Raw genomic sequence first — 20285 nt, forward strand, 5'->3', positions numbered from 1 at the left:
ATACTTTGTGTTCAGTATTTAGCCCACTATTAAACATTCACATTTCTTAAATTTTGAGAAGTTGTGTACGTAGAGTAATTTAACAATTGTATGTATCTCGGTTGTTAAAATACTCCATATATACAACCACCAAGAAGGCAATATATGTAGATGTTTAATAATGGGCAGAATGGTGAATGCTATCCAGTGTATAAAGTGATTACTTAAGCCAGTCAATGCAGGGTCTAAATTTAGACTTGAATATGAATGTTTGTATAAAAAGACACAACATCTCTGATGAGACCCCTGACAATGTACACCTTAAGAATAATATAGTTAATTCTTTTATGTATTAATTTTAAATCAAACACAGATTTTTTGAGTCTACTAAGTTGTATTTTATTAACAAAAAACACATAAAAAATTATATTGTGACAATTGTTTCGCCTTGTTAGGGCATTATCAAACGAATGCCCTAACGAGGCGAAACAATTGTCACAATATAAATTTTTATGTGTTTTTTGTTAATAAAATATAACTTAGTAGACTCAAAAAATCTGTGTTTGATTTAAAATTAATACATAAATTAAAATGGAGTTCTACAAATTAAACGCCAAGTCAATAAATAGTTAATTCTCTTTATTTATTGGTGTTGAAATTTTGTTTGTAGTAATTATTTTATGTTCTCCAACTCAGTAATGAGGGATCTACCAATGTATTTGAAATACATATATAGTTTAGGTTAGGATACAGGGAAGTTTTTATATGGGATGATATTTTATATGAAATAAATAAACGAGGAAAATTATTAAAAATGTATTTAAATATCTATAAATAATATTTGTAAAAAAAATATTCACAGTATAAAAACAACCAAATCAAGATATATAAAAAATATATCATGTCTTCAGTACTAATGTTCTTACATAATAATAATTATGAAAAAATCTCAAGCCAACAAATGCTCAATTTTGTTCCATATAATATAATACAATAAAAAGTTTCTGTAACTGCAAAACAAATTAAATTATGAAATCGCAAAAAGGAAGGCATTTACATTCCTGTTTTGATATACACTATATGTATTTTTATTTCAGAAATCCGTGACAATGACATGATAAAAAAGCAGAGTTTTCATCCTTGACTTTCTTGCCTAACTTATATTATCATAATAATAAATTACTTAATTTAAAAACTACCAAAAATGATAGTCTAGCATCAAAGTCTTAGCATGTAATACATTTATAAGTACATACAACATAGATAACAGCGTAATCAGTCAATTAACAGTAAAAAAGAATTAATAGAAAAAATATGCAAAAATATTAAATTTCGAGCATTTTTATATGAATAAAAAATACGCATATAATTTGTTGGTAGAGTTTTTTTAGAAATAAAATGCATTTCTCTCAACAACAAAAAATATCAAAAATAAATTAACAACGAGAAAATGGTGGATAAATGCACATTTCAGTTTGTTGCTGTTGTTGACATATTTTAAGAAATTAAAAATAAATAAATAATATTGTAAGAGAGCCATCGTCAAATTGAGCCGCGAAAATTGTAATAATAAATAAATATTTATGTATTACTACCCTAAATGTATAATACTTAATAAAAAAAGGTTAATAATCCCGTTTAAATAATAATCATTTATATAAAAAAAATAATCTACTAATATTACGCTTATATGTTTGTATTAACAACATAAAATGCTTCTCTTCCAACCCTTATCTGCACCCAAAAGTGCATACGTCAATGCATCGTATTGACAGTGTTATCTCAATTCCTGGTTACGTAAAGGCAAATTGATCAATCCTGGATACCTCAGGTACCAGTCCAGGATAATATTTAATAATTATTACAGTGAAAAAATGCTTATGTTTATTTAGAATTCCCCTCTGGGGATCAAATGTAGCACCAAAAAATATACAAAATGTATAATAGTCTGATAAAAATAATGCTCAGTATTACTCATAATCAGTTCAACACACAGCAGAACTTCGATTATCCAGACTAGAATCAGGGATGAAGGTAGTCCAGATGAGGATAAATCTGGATAGTTGAAAAAATCATATTCGACAAGGAAAGACAAGTACCTTCAGTATTAATAATTTTTATAAGTCTAGATTTACAAATATTTCAATATTAAGTTATTGTTTATTAAAAATATCAATTATTAAAATCCGCTTCAAGCTAGCAGTCCAGTGAACACTGCGAATGTTGCGCATGATAACTCATATTTTTCAGAACGACACTGAGAAAAACGCATAAGGCAACAACCAAAATGTTATGCATTACAGCGTAACAACGGGAGACGCACTTCGCTTTGTGCAAATCAGTAAATTCAAATTTTGATTTTGACTGATCCGAATAGTTGAAAATTTGGATAATAGAAGTCCAGATAATCGAGGTTTTACTGCACTTTCTTACATTAGTATCATTATAGTCATTAATTGGGTAAAGATAAGGAAAAACATATTGTCGCAGTTTATTGCTCATAGCTCACTCAATATATAAATACGACAAATTATTATAACTAAAATAAATAAGTATTCAATAAAAACCATTGTAAAAATATGACTTCCAAAACAAGCACCTTATTCTATAAGACCTCCAAAATAAATATGCTGTTCGTATGATCTATAAATATATAAAACAATGGGTCTAAAACTCCCATGATTCCAGCCATTTAAGTTTATGCAGTGTGGAATTTGCTTCATTGCCCAGTGGTCCATCCATTCCATACGCCAATGGAGCAAATAGGTAGAAGCTGTATACGGATGTGGCAAACACTACACCAAGAATAACTTGCTGGACAGATTTGCCCAGCACTGGACTGAGGTAGTTTTGTATACTTGTCAGCAGATAGTCTATTAAAACACCTAGAAAGTAACGTAACAATAAAACATTTAAATTATGGGTAATTTTAAACACATTGAGAGTCCCAAATAAATTTATGAAAAAAAATAATAAATTACTAAATTTTATGAGTGGAGAAATAAGCTGAGAACTATCATTCTTAAAAAAGTTTCATAAACATATTTTGGATTTCATTGTAAGTGTAGAAAAACATGAAAACAACATGGTAACTTTAGAAAAAAACCTTAACAAAAGTTCTTCTTATTCTTCTAAACCATGAGGTTTGACAGATGACTGTACCTGATGGTACATAGGGCACTACATCATATAGACAGTTCTATCATGATCCATAATTATATGAAGGGAGGATGATCAGTCCTGCGCTTCAGGTACAAGTCATGGGTGATATTAAATACAAAGTATAAAAAGAGTGAAAAAGCATTTTTATTTATGCTGACACCCCTGGGAATCGAACCCGGAATCTCCAGCTATCAAAAGTTGAATATCGAAAATATCAAGAGCTAAATACACTAGCCACTCCACTACGGAGGCAGACAAAAAAACAAAAGTTAGTATGTAATAATATGTATTAAAATGTGTCACCTGTCAACATTGAGCTAAAAACCAGCGCTGGAAAATAGTGATGAAAATATAAAACTCTGCCCATAGTCCAAAAAGGTATGTAGTGTAAACACCAACCGACACCTAACCATACTGCTGCATTCAGAAGTCTTGAGTGATTACCTGGAAAATAAATCAAATATTCCTTTATTAATTTTGTTATTCATGACAGCACTGAGTGTCTGGAAGATGAAGACACTTTGAAAAAGCTTTTGACCAATATACAACAATGGACAGCGGAAAAAACAGATGGTAAAAAGACCTTATATGTTCAACCAGATATTCTGGCTACTTTAAAACTGTCTAAACGAAGTGACCTGGACTTCTCGAACACCTCTTGGAGGGTGTATCCTCAAATGGCATTGCATTATATGAGGGAGACCGAAAGTACGATGGGGTGATGTATGAAAAGATGCTGTAAAAATAGGCATTCCTGATTGGATAGCTGAAAGTTGTGCATATGAAGAAGTTGCTGCTAGAGAAGGCTGAACCTTCAATAGTATGTAGCCACACTATTTTTTTTTACTTAGATTATAAATATTTAGTAAAAATATTAACATTTGGAGATCAAAATATTTTTGTATGGTAATATTTAACTTATTTTGACGTGACTCACTGAGTTAGGGTTTTTTTTCTATGAATCAGAGTGTAGAGATCAGTCAATCAGTATGTTTTTACATGGTACATACATTATTTTATTTTGAGATTTTAAACCTTGAGTAAAATGTCAGCAAAATCCAGCATATTGGAAATTGAAACAATCTCTTCAAATTCCAATATCCTGGATAGATTCAAGAGACAAATTTTCTTGTGGACATTATATTTATTATATATTACATATGTATTAGCAATTTACTGTATTGCGAGTACTTACTCTCAGAAGCAGCGTCAGTGATGTACCCTCTTTGTTTCATTATTGAATTTATACAGAATATTACGACGAAAAGAAAAAGAAAAGCAAGGTTAAGCCACCAAATAATTGGGTTTCCCAATAAATATATTCTGTGTTTGTCACCGGAAAAGAATTGACCCTGAAAAAATTAATAAACATGAATGTATATACACAGATAAAAAAATCACAAGAAGGTTAAAGTATTTCAAAACAGGCCATAAAGCTGATCTGTATCTTGCAGAAGGAATTGAAATATCATCCAACATTGAATAAAAGACATTGACTGTTAACCGGATCCACGCGGCTCGCATAAGCGTATGTGTTTTAACAAGACATGCCCCATACGCGGCTGACATAAGCGTTTGTGTTTTCACTTTGCTCCAAGTTTCGAACCTCAGTTCAACTTGGAGGGATTTTTTCATGGTGTGGAACTTTGGATAAAATAATACGTCAATCTTCGGCCTTATGACATCTGTTGAAATATCTGACTAATAATTTGTAACATCACAAGGATAAATAAAACAACAGATCCCTGATTTTTCCGCGCCATAATCATGCCCTATATCTGTCTCACTCTCGACGCTACGCATCGCCAGTGGGTAAGAGTGACACACGATGCGTGCTTTGATTTATTTATGTTACAATCTAATTTGTTTATATTACGATATATTTCAAGAATAATGTGACACACGTGTATTATAGAGTACCAAAAAGGCACAATGAATCCCATTGAACGTTTTTGTTTAGGAAAATAAATCGTTTCATAACTAAATACATGATAAAAGTAATCATTTAAAAAACGGCGAAATACAGCCGCGCACGAGCGTCTCTTAGGAACAAAGTTAACGCGTTTAAAAGGTTAACAAAGCTTTTCATACATATAGTACCGTGGAACCTGTCATAACAAGCACCTCTTACAACGAGTATTTGCATATCGAGCAACAACAAAAAAAGGTGAAAAAGTTGCTCCTTTGACGGGCGATATTTCGCAGTAACAGAGAAAGGGCAACTCCCTTTTTCACAACATTCACTTGTGAGCCAGGACTTCCGCGATAGTCAAAACAATAAAAGTTTCGCTTAACGAGTAACATTCTGAAATGAAATATGCTCATTATGAGAGGTTCCACTTTACTTCTATTTTTTTTAAATTCTGAGACCATTACCTTGTAGTTTAAAGGCCATTGCCAGGGTCGAGACGTAATTTCTCCCTCTTTGGGTTTGAGGCCGGAATTTCCTTGCAACATCACAGCGTGCGATTCCAAAAAGCGTTCAATGAATGATGGAGCATATACATCGAAGCTCACTTTAGGCACTGTCAACAGGGAGAAATTCTTTGAATATAATTATGTAATTAGATATTTGGGTAATTATTTTAAAAACCAAACCTGTAGATGACTAAGCTAAAACCACTATTCACACGTTCAAGGACACCATAGTAGTATGAAGCCAGGCGTAAAAGCACACACGTGTTTCATCAGAATTTTTTCTATTAACTACTCTATATTGTTCTCTTATTAAAAAAAGTATTTACAAATTAGAATTTTAGCTTATAAGCAGAACACATACATTGCAAATGATATTTGGCAGATCTGGTAAGCATCTGACTAACTATTATTTTTTGACATCTCATCAAAGATGAAGAAGAATATGGAAGTCTGGGCATTTACGGGGCTGACGACCGTCATAGGCTGGTTTAAGTGATCACTTTACACACGTGTAACATTCACCAATTCTTCCCATTATTGACAACCACACTACTCAAATTCTTGGAAGTTCTGTATATATGAACCAATTTAGAAACCTTGTTCTTGAATCACTAGAACTCCACTAGAGACATCTATTGGTGAGATGTAAAGAAGCTTTTTACTAAGCAGAAACTCTTATATTAGTATGTGAGGTCCAAATCCTGGATTATAATCACACACATGGGAAACGCCAGAAAATACCATTTTCATTTTTATTATTTAAGCTTATAATTTGACCAGACAATTTATTTACAACATTTTGAGTGTGTCCAAATACTTGTTCACAAAATCTGGATTATCTCCTATTACAGGAGTTATTTTCATATTATTTTTTGACATCTCATCAAAGATGAAGAAGAATATGGAAGTCTGGGCATTTGACTAACCTCAGTGATACCTTCGTTTTTAATTTTTACTTATTATCAACTTCCTAAAGCACTGAAAAGAAAGTGCGGCTCATTGTTTGCGTGTTTGTCTTATTTTGTATTGTCTGCGAATGTGTCAAAGGACATGGAACAAAAAAGAAATATGTACTCACACTTGTCAAATTGGTTATCTTCAAAATTCCAGAATGCATACTTGTCCCTGACATTTGGGTTACAGGATACTTCTTGCTGTTCGTAAGCCCACCGGGGCAGCTGTTTACCCGAGGATGTCAGCGCGCAGGCTTGCAGATAGTGGACCAATTGCAGTCGGCTGGTCACTGTAAGTACCGGGTCGCCGTCTTGACCCCCTTTTATGAGAACTTTCCATACGTCATTAGCGTCCCCGACACCTTTCTGTAAAGCGAAATATAACACACACATTTGAGTAAAATAAAAATAAAAACATGGTCCTGGTTCCAACTCTAATGTATGGAAGTGAAACATGGAGTTGGCAAAAGAAGGATGAAAGTAGACTGAATGCAGTCGAAATGCGATCTCTCAGAAGAATGTGTAACAAAACGATGTATGATAGATGTGCGAATAGTGAAATAAGGAAGGAATGCAAAGCTGAGATAAGCATTATCGATAAAATTAAGAAAGGTGTGTTGAGATGGTTTGGACATGTAGAACGAATGAGTGAGAAAAGAACGGTAAAACAAATTTATGAGGCGAATGTTAGCGGGAAAAGAAGCAGAGGAAGACCGAGAAAAACATGGCACGATCAGGTATGCCAAATACTTGAAAGTGGTCAGGTTAGGAGTCGTAACAATCGGCGGGTATGTATGAGGAGATGCATGAACGTGGAAGAGGCGAAGAATGTTTGCAAGGACAGAGTGGTGTGGCGCTCTATTCTCTCTGCCTACCCCTGCGGGGAAGCCGCGTGATGGTTAGTTAGTTAGTTAAAAATAAAAACATTGGTCTTAACAATTTATTTGAGTGTTATAAAATAAATTTTCTTAACCGCCTTACATATCGCTCCCTCTTTTCAAGAACGTCATAAATCAAAAATCATCAATTTTCAGTTGAGCATGTTTTCGGAATGCCCAGAAAATGTACTATATCTCAGCAAAAGAGGCATATTTTTAACATAATATTTACTCGGTACAGGGCAGAAAGTATTGTTTTTTTGCATTTCGAAGAAAAGGTATTGTTTAATTATTTTTTTAAATATACAATATATTTTTCAAATGGAGAAAAAACCATCAGGTTTTACAAAAAAAGATCTGTTGCACAGTAAAAAGTTCAATAAGTGGCTTGATATTTATTTTTAATACATTGTATTATATTTTTAAACCTTAAAAACATTCTCCTGAAAAATCTTTTTTTTTAGTTATGATGTTCTTGAAAGGAGTGAACGATATGTGAACGTACGTGATATGCGCATTTTTTTCTGTACCATTCTGCGCTAACCCGTATCACGTATGTGCATGAGAAAAATGTCAAATTATTTAAGGTGTATCGGATAGGCAAAAATGGACAAACGCGGGAAAAAAAATAGGCAAGGAGTTTGCTATTATGATCCAACTGTAATGTGGGTCTGTGTTCTCCATGTTTTAAAATTTATCACACAAAAAATACTTCTAAATCTTATTCCTTAATGTAATTTATGATAGTAAAAAATAATATACAAAAAATAACAGTACATTATTTATATTGGTGAGATGTAAAATGTTGTAAATAAATTATCTGGTCAAATTATAAGTTAAAATAATAATAATAATAATAAAACCCTTATCCGCACCCCAATGGTGCATAGGGCACTGCGTCATATAAACGCAGTGTTATCTTGATCGTTTACACATGAAGGAAAGGTGATCAGCCCTCCGCTTCAAGGAACCAGTCCAGGGTAATATTGAATAAATATGACAGTGAAAAAATCACTAATATTTATTTTACCCCCCTTGGGAATCGAACCCGGAACAAGAAAGAATAATAAAAGTAAAAATAAAAATAAGAAATAATAAAAATGAAAATGGTAATTTCTGGCGTTTCTCATGTGTGTGATTGTAATCTAGGATTCGGACCTCACATACTAATATAAGTTTCTGCTTAGTAAAAAGCTTCTTTACATCTCACCAATGATGTCTCTAGTGAAGTTCTAGTGATTTGAGAACTAGGTTTCTAAATTGGTTCATATAATAAATATAGAACTTCCAAGAATTTGAGTAGTGTGGTTGTCAATAATGGGTAGAATTGGTGAATGTTACATGTGTGTAAAGTGATCACTTAAACCAGCCTATGACGGTCGTCAGCCCCGTAAATGCCCAGACTTCCATATTCTTCTTCATCTTTGATGAGATGTCAAAAAATAATATGAAAATAACTCCTGTAATTGGAGATAATCCAGATTTTGTGAAGTATTTGGACACACTCAAAATGTTGTAAATACATTATTTACAATGGTTTGCAACCCTTGAAATTACAAAAGCTCATTAACCCTTTCTAAATGCACCTATTATGGCAAAAAATTGTAAGGTATGAATACAACAAACATTTTTTTCATAATTCTGTAGAAAAAAATGTGTTTTTTTTTTGCCTGTTTCTTGGAAAATAAGTAGGGTGGTTAATATTTATTGAATACTCACTTCTCCATAACCTGTTACTTGTAGGTGTTTCTTTGTTATAGGAGCATGTTCTCTATGGGAGTGCAGGTTTCTACCAGTGCTCACGTGTTCTAGACGTATCAAGTCACCATGAGACAGAAGTGCAACTTCTTCCACCTTCTCCTTGTTGTATGGCTTAACAATCCATTTGTTATTTTCATCCTTGTGTGTGTACGTTGTAATCTGTAAATGAAAACATCCAAAATACAAAAAAAAGGTTTTTTGTCGTTGTCGTTACAAATATCGTTTGTATTTTATTTGACGAGCCCGAGCATTGCTCGGTTAAATCGTATTCTGCCTGGGTTTTCGAAAATACCCGCGTGCTGAGAACTCTTTATAACTCCTTGGTGCGAAGTAGACTCGAGAGTGGCTCCATGATTTGGGGGCCACACGAGCTTAAGTACTCTCTTATGGTAGAGAAAGTCCAAAAGAAGTTTTTGAGGTATCTCTACATGAGAGAGTACGGCTATTATCCTTGGCTCTACCCTACCGAGTTTCTCCAGGGTACGCTTGGCTACAATAGTTTAGAGACTAGAAGGAATGTGTATTTGATTACGCATTTTTATCGATTGTTGCGTGGTATGATCGATAATCCTGAAATTATCCGGAACATTGGTCTGTATGTTCCCGATAGTTACCTAAAACAGCGTCGATATGGATTGTTTCACATTCCTATACACAGGACCAACCTGCCGATGGTTATGCCTGTAGGAAAAGCTACCGCTATGTTGAACAATATCTCATTGGATATTGATCTGATCCATGTGTCTGAAGGAGTTTTCCGAAGCAGGATTCTTCTACACCTTTAGCAATAGTTCTTGCATATATTTTATTTTAATGTATTTTAATGTATACGATTTAAATTTTTTATAGTTTGTAATGTATGTATATATATTAATTGATAAATAAATTGAATTGAATTGCTTTGCCCGAATCAAATATTGACCCATTTGTTTTTATTGAATAACCTGAGCAGTGTTCGGACAGTCTTTTTTCGACTTGTTGGTGACGATTTCTTATACCAGCAAATTTTATCTCCAAAATTCGTCAGTTAAGTGGTTGAAAGAACAGTCTAGTCCCCGGGTTCCCAAAGTGTGCGCCGCGGCGCCCTGGTGCGCCTAGATAGTAAAGAGGTGCGCTGTGAGACAAAATACTAAACTTGTAAGTGCGCCGCCGGCTGAAAAAGATTGGGAACCCCTAGTATAGTCTGAGACTAAGCAGGTCAATAAAACAAAACTGTTATTTAAAGCAATTTTTCATCGTATTGAAGGTGTTTTCTTAATAGTTAATTATACCAATAATATGGGTCAGGTAATATGAAATAAATATTAGAGTGCAAAATTATTGTTACTTATTTTGGCTAACAATTTTTTTTTTCTATCACCGATTTTGTGTTATAATATTTTGTGTTATATATATTTCATTTTTTTATTTCACATTAAGGTCCATATTATTTTACTTACATACAATACGATTTGAAATAAAGATAAGTTTTTTTAAATTATCAATACCTGCTGTTGCCTGGCGCCCACATTTTCTGGATACAGATGGTGATGAGAGTGAAGATATCCACCTCCAGTTTTATGGTTCTTCAAGGTGACGATGGCTCCGTAAGCCACGTGGCGAGGCAAGGATGCGTTGTGGAGAGAATTGCCAATGAGACGGGATTGAAAGCCAGATGAATAGAACCCGTCTCCATTACCACTGAAAAAAATTGATTGTATTATTTGGCATTTCTGGGCATCGAATTACATTTGGAAAATGATGTTTAACTCTTTTAATCTCTTTATTGGAGAGGCTCAGCGCAACTAAAATTATAAGGTTGTATTAAGTAGAAATATATAGAAATTGTATTAACCACTGAACAGTCGAATTTTGGCGAGAAAATACGTCAGTGCAGGAAATCATCACCAAGCAACTCGAAACAAGACTACCCAAACACTGCTCGGGTAAGTCAATAAAAACAAATACACAAATAAATTTGGCACGGGCAAATCAACTCCAACAAGTTGGAATACGATTTGCCCGAGCAGCACTCGGACCTATCAATGCAACACAAACTCCTTGCTTGAGTCACGCTCGTGATAAACTGGCAACTAGTTGATTGTATAAAAAAATGTAACTATATTAAATAAATAAATAAATAAAATAAAAAGTATGTCATGTAGATTTTCACAAAACTTAGCTTGTATCCGGCAAAAAAATTGTTTTTTATTAAATAAAGAAACTTTAAAGTCGTCAGAAATAAAAAATAGCCAGTTAAAGCTATCTACACTATGTAGTTAAATTAGTAACTTCCCTATGAAATTCCCCATAGGATCTATTATAAAGTCAATTTTCAATGATAAGTGTAGATAAACTTTACTTTACTTCTGATGACTGGCTTTTTAAAACTAGTTATCAATCTATATTTCAGGATGTTAAAATTATCAAAAAAAAAGGATAATCGTTTTTTATATTACCTCCTGTTTAGTACGGTTAAATGAATCCAGAAGAAAAATATGTAGAGACATATAGGCCAAATTATAAGTGTAATTATTCTAGATATCAAATGCTTCAGTGTGTCCGTCTAAAAAAAAAAAAAAAAATAATGTTGTTAATAATTTTTTATTTACTAGAATATGTTTGAACAATCAGCCTCTTCATAGTGGGCAAATTTCTAAGCAATACTTTATTTATCATGAACTTGCAACAACTTGCTAGAAAATTGACGAGTCAGGGCACTTGGAACATATTTCAAACTTTCTTTCTTTCATTTTTCAAACTTTAAAGCTAAATTGTTCGAAATCTTATACACCTAAAAAGGTAATTCTATTCCCTGTCCTTTCCTTTTCTTCTTTTCCTATCACTGCCATCTCCTTTTCTCTTTATCCCATCCTTGTCTCATGTCTCTTCCTTTATACAGACCTCTCTTATATGCATAGTTGTGAAGAACTGTAATTGGTACACATGATTTTATTATTTGTATTCTGATGTATCATATATTGTAACTGTTGTTCTTCCTTCCAATAAAATAAAAAAATATAATAAATAAATAAAAAATTCACAACATTATTTTATATGTATATATAAATACAATAAGAATATGTATATGTATTAATTGTTAAATCAAACACTTTTTTTGTTGAGTCTACTAAGTTGTATTTTATTGTTAAAAATACACATAAAAATTAATATTTTGACAGTTGTTACGCCTAGTTACGGCATTTTCAAACGAATGTGAAGATAAGATGGACTGACGGTCCTTAAATAGCTATAAACTATATAAACTATTACTTAAGTACATAGAATTGTATAGATATTCAAGGACCATCAGTCCATTTAATCTTCACATTAGATTTTTCAGGAGAACGTTTTTAAAGTTTAAAACTATAATACAATGTATTAAAAATAAATATCAAGCCACTTACTGGACTTTTTACTGTGCAACAGATCTTTTTAGGTAAAACCTGAAGGTTATTTCTCCATATGAAAAAAATTAAGTATATTTAAAAAAATAATTAAACAATACCTTTTCTTCGAAATGCAAAAACAACACTTTCTGCCCTGTAGCGGGTAAATATTAAGTTAAAAATATGCCGCTTTGGCTGGGATATAGTATATTTTCTTGGCATTCCGAAAACATGCAAAACTGAAAATTTTCGATTTTTGATTTATGACGTTCTTGAAAGGAGTGAGCAAATTGTCACAATATTAATTTTTATGTGTTTTTTTTTAACAATAAAATACAACTATTAGACTCAAAAAATCTGTGTTTGATTTAACAACTAATACATAAATTAAAATGGAGTTCTACAAATTAAACGCCAAATCAATAAACAATAAGAATAAATAAAATTATAAAGAAATCACATTCAAAAGCAATGAAAATTATTTTTAAAGATTGATTATATTTATATTAAAAATTAACTTACAACCGGTTTGGATAGGTCACCAAGAATGTCCCACAAGTCAGCGATGGTTTTGAATCCAGAAAACAGTACGATAAAGAGACCCACAAACTTCACAGACGTAGTACATGCTAACATCAATCCCAAAAATGATTGCCAAAACAAAAATCTAGAAGAAAATGGAGGTTCTCGCCTCTGAGTGTATGCGGTTACCTTAAATTAAACAAGAGTACAATTTTATTAAATATAATAATCATATTACAAGAAAGTAATGCTATGACAGTTCAATTATAAATGTTATCTATTTTATAAATCTTGATACAATGATTAATTTGAGATTTATTATTTTTTTACATCTCATCAAAGATGAAGAAAAACATGGAAGTCTAAGCATTTACGGGGCTGACGACTGTCATAGGCTGGTTTAAGTGATGACTTTACACACGTGTAACATTCACCAATTCTACCCATTACTGACAACCACACTACTCAAATTCTTGGAAGTTCTATATACATGAACCAATTTTGAAAGATTGTTTTTGAATCACTAGAACTTCACTAGAGACATCTATTGATGAGATGAAAATAGTATGAAAATAACTCCTGTAATTGGAGATCCAGACCCAGATTTTGTGAACAAGTATTTGGACACACTCAAAATGTTGGTTGATTATCACACTAGTTAAAGAATGTCCGCCTCCATAGTGTAGGGGTTAGCGCGCCAGGCTATAATGTTGGAGGTCTCAGGTTCGATTCCCAAGAGGGTTAAAATAAATTTTAATATTTTTCAGCCTAATATTTATTTAATATGACCCTGGACTGCTTTCTGAAGAGGAAGGCTGATCACCTTTCCATCGTGTATTTAACGATCAAGATAACACTGCTTCCATATGATGCAGTGCCCCATGCACTATTGGGTGTGGATAGGGGTGAGAAAAATAAATTGTAGAATTCAAAAAAAAAATTGTTCAGTGAACCAAGTGTTGAATTAAGGGTTCTTTAAGTGAATGCGATTAAGATAAGCAATAGACATTATACTTTCATAAGTTAGAATGAGATAGTAATAGTTTGAATACTTTATATTGTAATACGAGTTCAGGTAAAGTGAATCTCAATTATAATTTTTTAATGATTGATCATCATATTAATTAAAAATGTGTTTTTAAAATAAATAAAATAAAAGTACCTTTACTGTTCCCAACATAGAACCGCTCATAAAGAATAACAAAATGGGGTCCAAAAGAATATATCTGTTAAGAATAAGGAAACCAACATCTGTAAAAAAAATTAAGCAACTGAATATAAAAAATAAAGTTAAAAAAAAACATATATCGCTCACTCCTTTCAACGTCATATATCAAAAATCGTCAATTTTCAGTTGTGCATGTTTTCGGAATGCCCAGTAAATGTACTATATCCCAGCAAAAGCGGCATATTTCTAACTTAATATTTACCCGCTACAGGGCAGAAAGTGTTGATTTTGTATTTTGAAGAAAAGGTATTGTTTTATTATTTTTTTTAATATACAAAGTATTTTTCAAATGGAGAAAAAACCTTCAGGTTTTACCTAAAAAGATCTGTTGCACAGTAAAAAGTTCAATAAGTGGCTTGATATATATATTTAATCCATTTCATTATATTCTTAAACTTTAAAAACGATCTCCTGAAAAATCAAGTTTTTTGATATATGACGTTGTTGAAAGGAGTGAGCGATATATTTTATCAAATTCATGTAATTCTTTTGATTACAAAAAAATACGTACCACATAAAATAAATAATGTCCCGAGGGCGGCTGCATTTAAGGACTCTGTCATTTCCCAAGAAGTCAGGAATATAAATGGAACAATGGCAGCGCCTAACACTGAACAAAACTGCAAGATGAAAGAAAAATAATATCACAAAATTAAAATGTATTAGTATTCAATAACATTTATTGATATATAAAAAAAAGCTTTTGTTAATTTTAGAAAAGTTTGAAAATGATGCGCAATGTATCGAAACACGTGTCACAGTGGATTTTAAGAAATAGTGGTATTTACTGAGTAAAACTTTAATTAAAAATGGATAGGTTTTACCACAAAGTGACTGCCGAATCAATTAATGATCATTATTTATATTTGTAACTGCCACAACTACATATTTTGAAATGTCAAACGTTTGCTGTTACACCGGCCATACAAAATTTTTATATTCACGTGTATAAATTTTATCCTCATTTTAAGCATAAAAGTATATTATGAAAAAGCATATTCTGGCTAAAGTATTTTTTTTTATAGTTTCAACAGTAGAAAATGCAGATACATCTCGTGAGATGATTTCAACATACTAAAGATGGGATATCGAGATATCTCTTGGAATAATGATTATATAGTAAAATACGACAATTTTTACTACAAATTTAACAGCACAACGGGCATTGGTATATTAATACCTAATTGGCAGCTAAAAGGTTAAATATTTGTTGTGATTTCTCTTTCTTCACTAGCTTTTGTTCACACTGAGCAACTCAACAATAATTTATTTAAATTTCATGTAAAGAAAATAAAAAGTACATTGGCGGGCTTATTGCTAAAAAGCAATATCTTCCAACCAACCAAAATCATTTCATAATTGCTTAAAGATGTATAATTGCCAGTTTATTGCTGCTAGTAACATCTTAGACAGTATTTTTAGTTCTTCACTTGTTGAGTTTTGGATTACAGGACATATCAGACTATACTGTAAGTATAATAATTTAAATAAAGTGATTAAATACAAACGTACAATTCTCATTCCTTCGTATTTAGCACCTTCAAATTTGTCACCTGGTTTTTCAAATGGAAAGGTTCCATTGTATCCGGTAAGTTTTCCAGATAATGCTATTAACATCTAGAAAAAAAAATCATACATATACCATAAACATAAAAAAATAAGTATTTTTTTTTAAACATATGTCGCTCATTCCTTTCAACAACGTCATATTTAAAAAAAAACAAAATTTTTCAGGAGAACGATTTTAAAGTTTCAAAATATGATACAATGTATTAAAAATAAATATCAAGCCACTTATTGAACTTTTTACCGTGCAGGAAATCTTTTTAGGTAAAACCTGTAGGTTTTTTCTCCATTTGAAAAATATTAAGTGCATAAAAAAAATAAATTAAACAATACCTTTTCTTCAAAATGCAAAAACAACACTTTCTGCCCTGTAGCGGGTAAATATTAAGTTAAATATATGCCGCTTTTGCTAGGATATAGTACATTTTCTGGGCATTCCGAAAACATGCACAACTGAAAATTGACGATTTTTTTATTTATGACGTTCTTGAAAGGAGTGAGCGATATGTGTACCTATATATTTCAGACTATACAATTAACACATTGCTGTCGGGCAGTTTTTTCATCAACCCTCATTAGGGCCGTATACTAATCCCAAGTAACCGCAAACTCAATTCTATCTATACAAGGTTTTTTTGGCGTCTCGCGCTCTACCAAAAGTAAGCAAATAGAATGCTTATAAGCGTCTGCCGCTCTCTAACAACAGTATATAAAATATGCTTTTAAACATTACCCACAAACAATGTAATGTACTCTTAGAAACATAATAAAACATAAAATAAAATAACTCACCTTTCCAAGAGGTGGATGTACATCAAAAAAGAATGTTCTATTTATATACCAGCTGGCCATTTTACCAAAATGTGTTTCATCCCAGCTAAAATAGATTTTAAACAAATAATTACATAGGTAGAAAATAAATTATGAAAAAATTAACATATATCAGAAATGTTAATGGTTAGATCATATCGCTCACTCCTTTCAAGAACGTCATAAATCAAAATACTTGATTTTTCAGGAGAGCGTTTTTAATGTTAGATATTATAATACAGTATATTAAAAAACAATATGAAGCCACTTTTTGAACTTTTTACTGTGCAACAGATCTTTTTAGGTAAAAGCTGAAGGTTTTTTCTCCATTTGAAAAATATTTAGTTTATGTAAAAAAAACAATTAAACAATACCTTTTCTTCAAAATGCAAAAACAATACTTTCTGCCCTGTAACGGGTAAATATTAAGTTAAAAATATGCCGCTTTTGCTGGGATATAGTACATTTTCTGAGCATTCCGAAAACATGTACAACTGAAAATTGTCGGTTTTTGATTTATGACGTTCTTGAAAGGAGTGAGCGATATGGAAAAATAAATATTTCACATTGTCAATTTTTTTCTTGGAGTTATTTTTTTGTAAGTTAAATATTTTTTATGTACAATGAAGCATTGCCATATATTAGTGGTAAGTAAAGACGTGTTGTCATGTATGTGTGATGTAATAAATAATGTTCCATGATCAAAAGCAAATGGAATGTCATCTCTATATCAGGAATATACATCATTAAAATTGTGAGAAGTTTAATTTAGTAAACATACTAACCAAACATGGTCAGGCTCCGTAACTTTGTAAAATCTGGTCGCTGCTGTAGCAACTACTATTCCGATAAAGACGGTCCACCATAATCTGAAAAATAAAACAAATAAACTAGTACTTTCAATGTATTTTTGAAGAATTTAATGTACCAGTCAATTTTGGGTGATTTGCAACAAAAAAAATACATATTTTGATAGTAATTTGTCAAAGTCCTATTTATTTTCTAACCCTTATTCGCTTACTGTCTTGCGGTATTGCATAGTATCAAAGCAATGCTATTTTGACCAATTACTACATGAAGTCGAGGCAATTAGTCTTGCGCTTCAGGAGTCAGCAGTCAGGGTTAGTTCAAGTGAAAAATCACTTTGAATTTTTATCCATATGAGAATCGTAATCAAGCCCTCCAGCACGGTTGTCAAATGGGCTAACGACTATACTACGAAGGCGGACGAAATTCAGCAGGTCGAAAAAAGGATTCAAATTTTTTGACAGAACACAGGTCTTTTTTATGGAAATATATTATATTAGGGGCATTATAGTTTTTTTTACGTTCTTATCGTAAATAAAATATGTAGAAAAACGAACTAATATTTATAATAAAATTTCGACAAGAATGTAATATAATATCTGTATTTGGAATAACTTACGAGTTTGTTTCACTTTTTTCTTCACGAGATTTAGTTTGTTGTTTCGTTTTCATTGTGAAAAAATATGAATATAACGTTGTTTATTAATATAAAATATAAAATATTAAAAATAATTTAAAAGTAAACACGTAGCCAAACGAAACATTTCGCAACAATTTTGTATTTGGTACGAATTTCACATCGTTGAAACGTCAAAAAGAGAAATAACGGTATTTCCGCTTTTATAGAGATGGGAGATATGAATTGAAAAAGATCGATTGTGAAAAAGATCGATGTGAATAGAAAAAATGTCATTTCTCTCTTTTGGACTGTAATCGCAAGTCTAAAAATTAAAATAATTTATACTGAATTCATTTGCTACAACAGGAAAAACAATCGAGTAAACAAGAATAAAGTATTTCAGGACTCCAATTCTTCTTCATATTTTCACCATTCTTGAGTGTTCTAGCCAGTGTCGAGTAATTGGTACTCCAATTAATTTCAAACAGGATTATCAATAGTCAGTATGGTGTATTCGGATAAAATAATTAAGTTTTCTAATTGCTTCCAAACGAAAAGAATGAAAATTTTATGAGGCTTTCAAAGCTGTATGAATTTCTCCTAATTGATACTAATACATTTTGTAAGCAGATTGTGTTTATAAACTGAATTAAAGTTGTGGCAGAGTGGAGTCGAACCTAAAACCTAGAATCCACAACACTAACGAAGGGACTGCAATCCACATTACGACTCTTGTTTATATATTTTTAAATATGTATATTAAAATACTGTTCATTAAAGTAATAGTTAACTCTTAGTTGGCTGAGTTTTTCCTTTATAAGCCCAATTTTTATTGTAGTTATATTCATATAAAAATACGTACTTTTTACTATCAATACAAAATTGAGTAACTTTTGTGTATTTCCAATTACTCCTTGGTGAGAAAATAAAACATTGATAAATAATGACTAAATTTGCTCAGTGAAAATATAGGGCATTATGCAGTGGGTGCAAAATAATTAGCTTTGCATGTTTTGTGTTCCGTATTGATTTTCAATAAAGTATTGCATGCATTTAAAGTTTTAGTTTAGGTGTTGCTTGGTAACGAAATTAATTGGATTTACTCAATTCATACACGTTCTCAAAGAAATGTGTTTAAAAAATATACAAAAATAATACTTCTTCGAAATATTCGTATTTTATTGTTATTGATATTAACTTCCATTGGATATTTTGAATAACTATTAGTGCTAGAAGTAAAATAATTTAAAACGATAGGCTGAAACCAAAAAAATTGATCCAAACAAATACATACCTACTTTTCAAAAGTTCACAAACATAACTAATAATTTGCATTTTATCGACCCAATGAACGCGAAGATTTCTTAGGCGCAATACATAAGCAATATGTTTGTATTCGAGCTAATTTAATACAAGTGTAATGTATGAGCCAAGTCAAATGCCGATATTATTATGTATAGACCTTTTTATGAAAAATATAATGTCTTACGTCAAATATTGAGAAGCTTTGAATTGCGTTTATATTACGTTTCTAATATAAATCATACAGATTTTTGTTAGTAGCAAAAGATCACTCTATCAAAAATAATGATAATTTTTAAAATATTACCTATGTACAAATTTTTTTAAATGTCGAAAATGATACCAAAATTTTTGAAAATTTTATGTTTATATTTTTCGTTATTTACTTTAATAACTTCGCAGGTGGGTCGAAACTTGCTGATGAGATAAATTTAAATATATTTTTTGCTTTCGAACATTTTTTACAAGTGGGTCATTATGTCAAGTTTCTTCTTTATTTGAGTGGTGACATAAAAATGATTATAAAATTATTAACATTATTTATATATCAATATATTTTTTCAATTAATAAACAATCTGTCAACTTTAATTACTTATATACATGAAATTGATTATAATTATTTCCTTCAATAAAATTGAAACATAAAATCTCTAATAATTACGTATCAAATTCATTTTCTAAATTAAGGTAACATTTTTTCACGTTTGATATTACGTATTCTAATAATAATTATCAAAAAACAGCTTTAAATATTTTGGATTGAGTGTATAAAATTAATGTTTTTTTGTTCCAAAAAGTTGCAAAATGATGCTCTCCCATAATAACCATAGATTTGCTTTTGATCAGTATATTTTTTTAAACTGTGCGGGATTTTTAAAAATAATGACAGTGACAGATCGTGAACAGTTTTT

The 20285-nt window shown here is 31.3% G+C and overlaps 1 protein-coding gene across 2 annotated transcripts; it reads right to left on the reverse strand.

The window, feature by feature from the left end:
* Positions 1-832: 832 nt before the first annotated feature.
* Positions 833-18243, reverse strand: tw (Protein O-mannosyl-transferase 2). Of its 2 annotated transcripts, XM_088262775.1 has the most exons (15): positions 18072-18243; positions 17431-17514; positions 16628-16712; positions 15782-15886; positions 14781-14889; positions 14204-14292; positions 13042-13230; positions 11590-11696; positions 10639-10831; positions 9110-9310; positions 6638-6878; positions 5518-5666; positions 4337-4493; positions 3445-3585; positions 833-2864 (listed from the first exon to the last, which is right to left on the reverse strand). In XM_088262775.1, the coding sequence occupies exons 1-15, from the start codon at positions 18122-18124 to the stop codon at positions 2647-2649; spliced, it is 2121 nt and encodes a 706-aa protein (XP_088118901.1). In that variant the 5' UTR covers positions 18125-18243; the 3' UTR covers positions 833-2646. The 2 variants fall into 2 exon arrangements, with proteins under 2 accessions (XP_088118901.1, XP_088118902.1); XM_088262776.1 differs by lacking the exon at positions 16628-16712 and having other exon boundaries at positions 18072-18100.
* Between the last annotated feature and the right edge of the window lie 2042 nt (positions 18244-20285).

The sequence above is a fragment of the Brachycentrus maculatus genome, unplaced genomic scaffold (assembly GCF_059751285.1).
Source record: "Brachycentrus maculatus isolate JH-2025_06_01 unplaced genomic scaffold, ASM5975128v1 h1tg000188l, whole genome shotgun sequence".
NCBI lineage: Eukaryota > Metazoa > Arthropoda > Insecta > Trichoptera > Brachycentridae > Brachycentrus > Brachycentrus maculatus.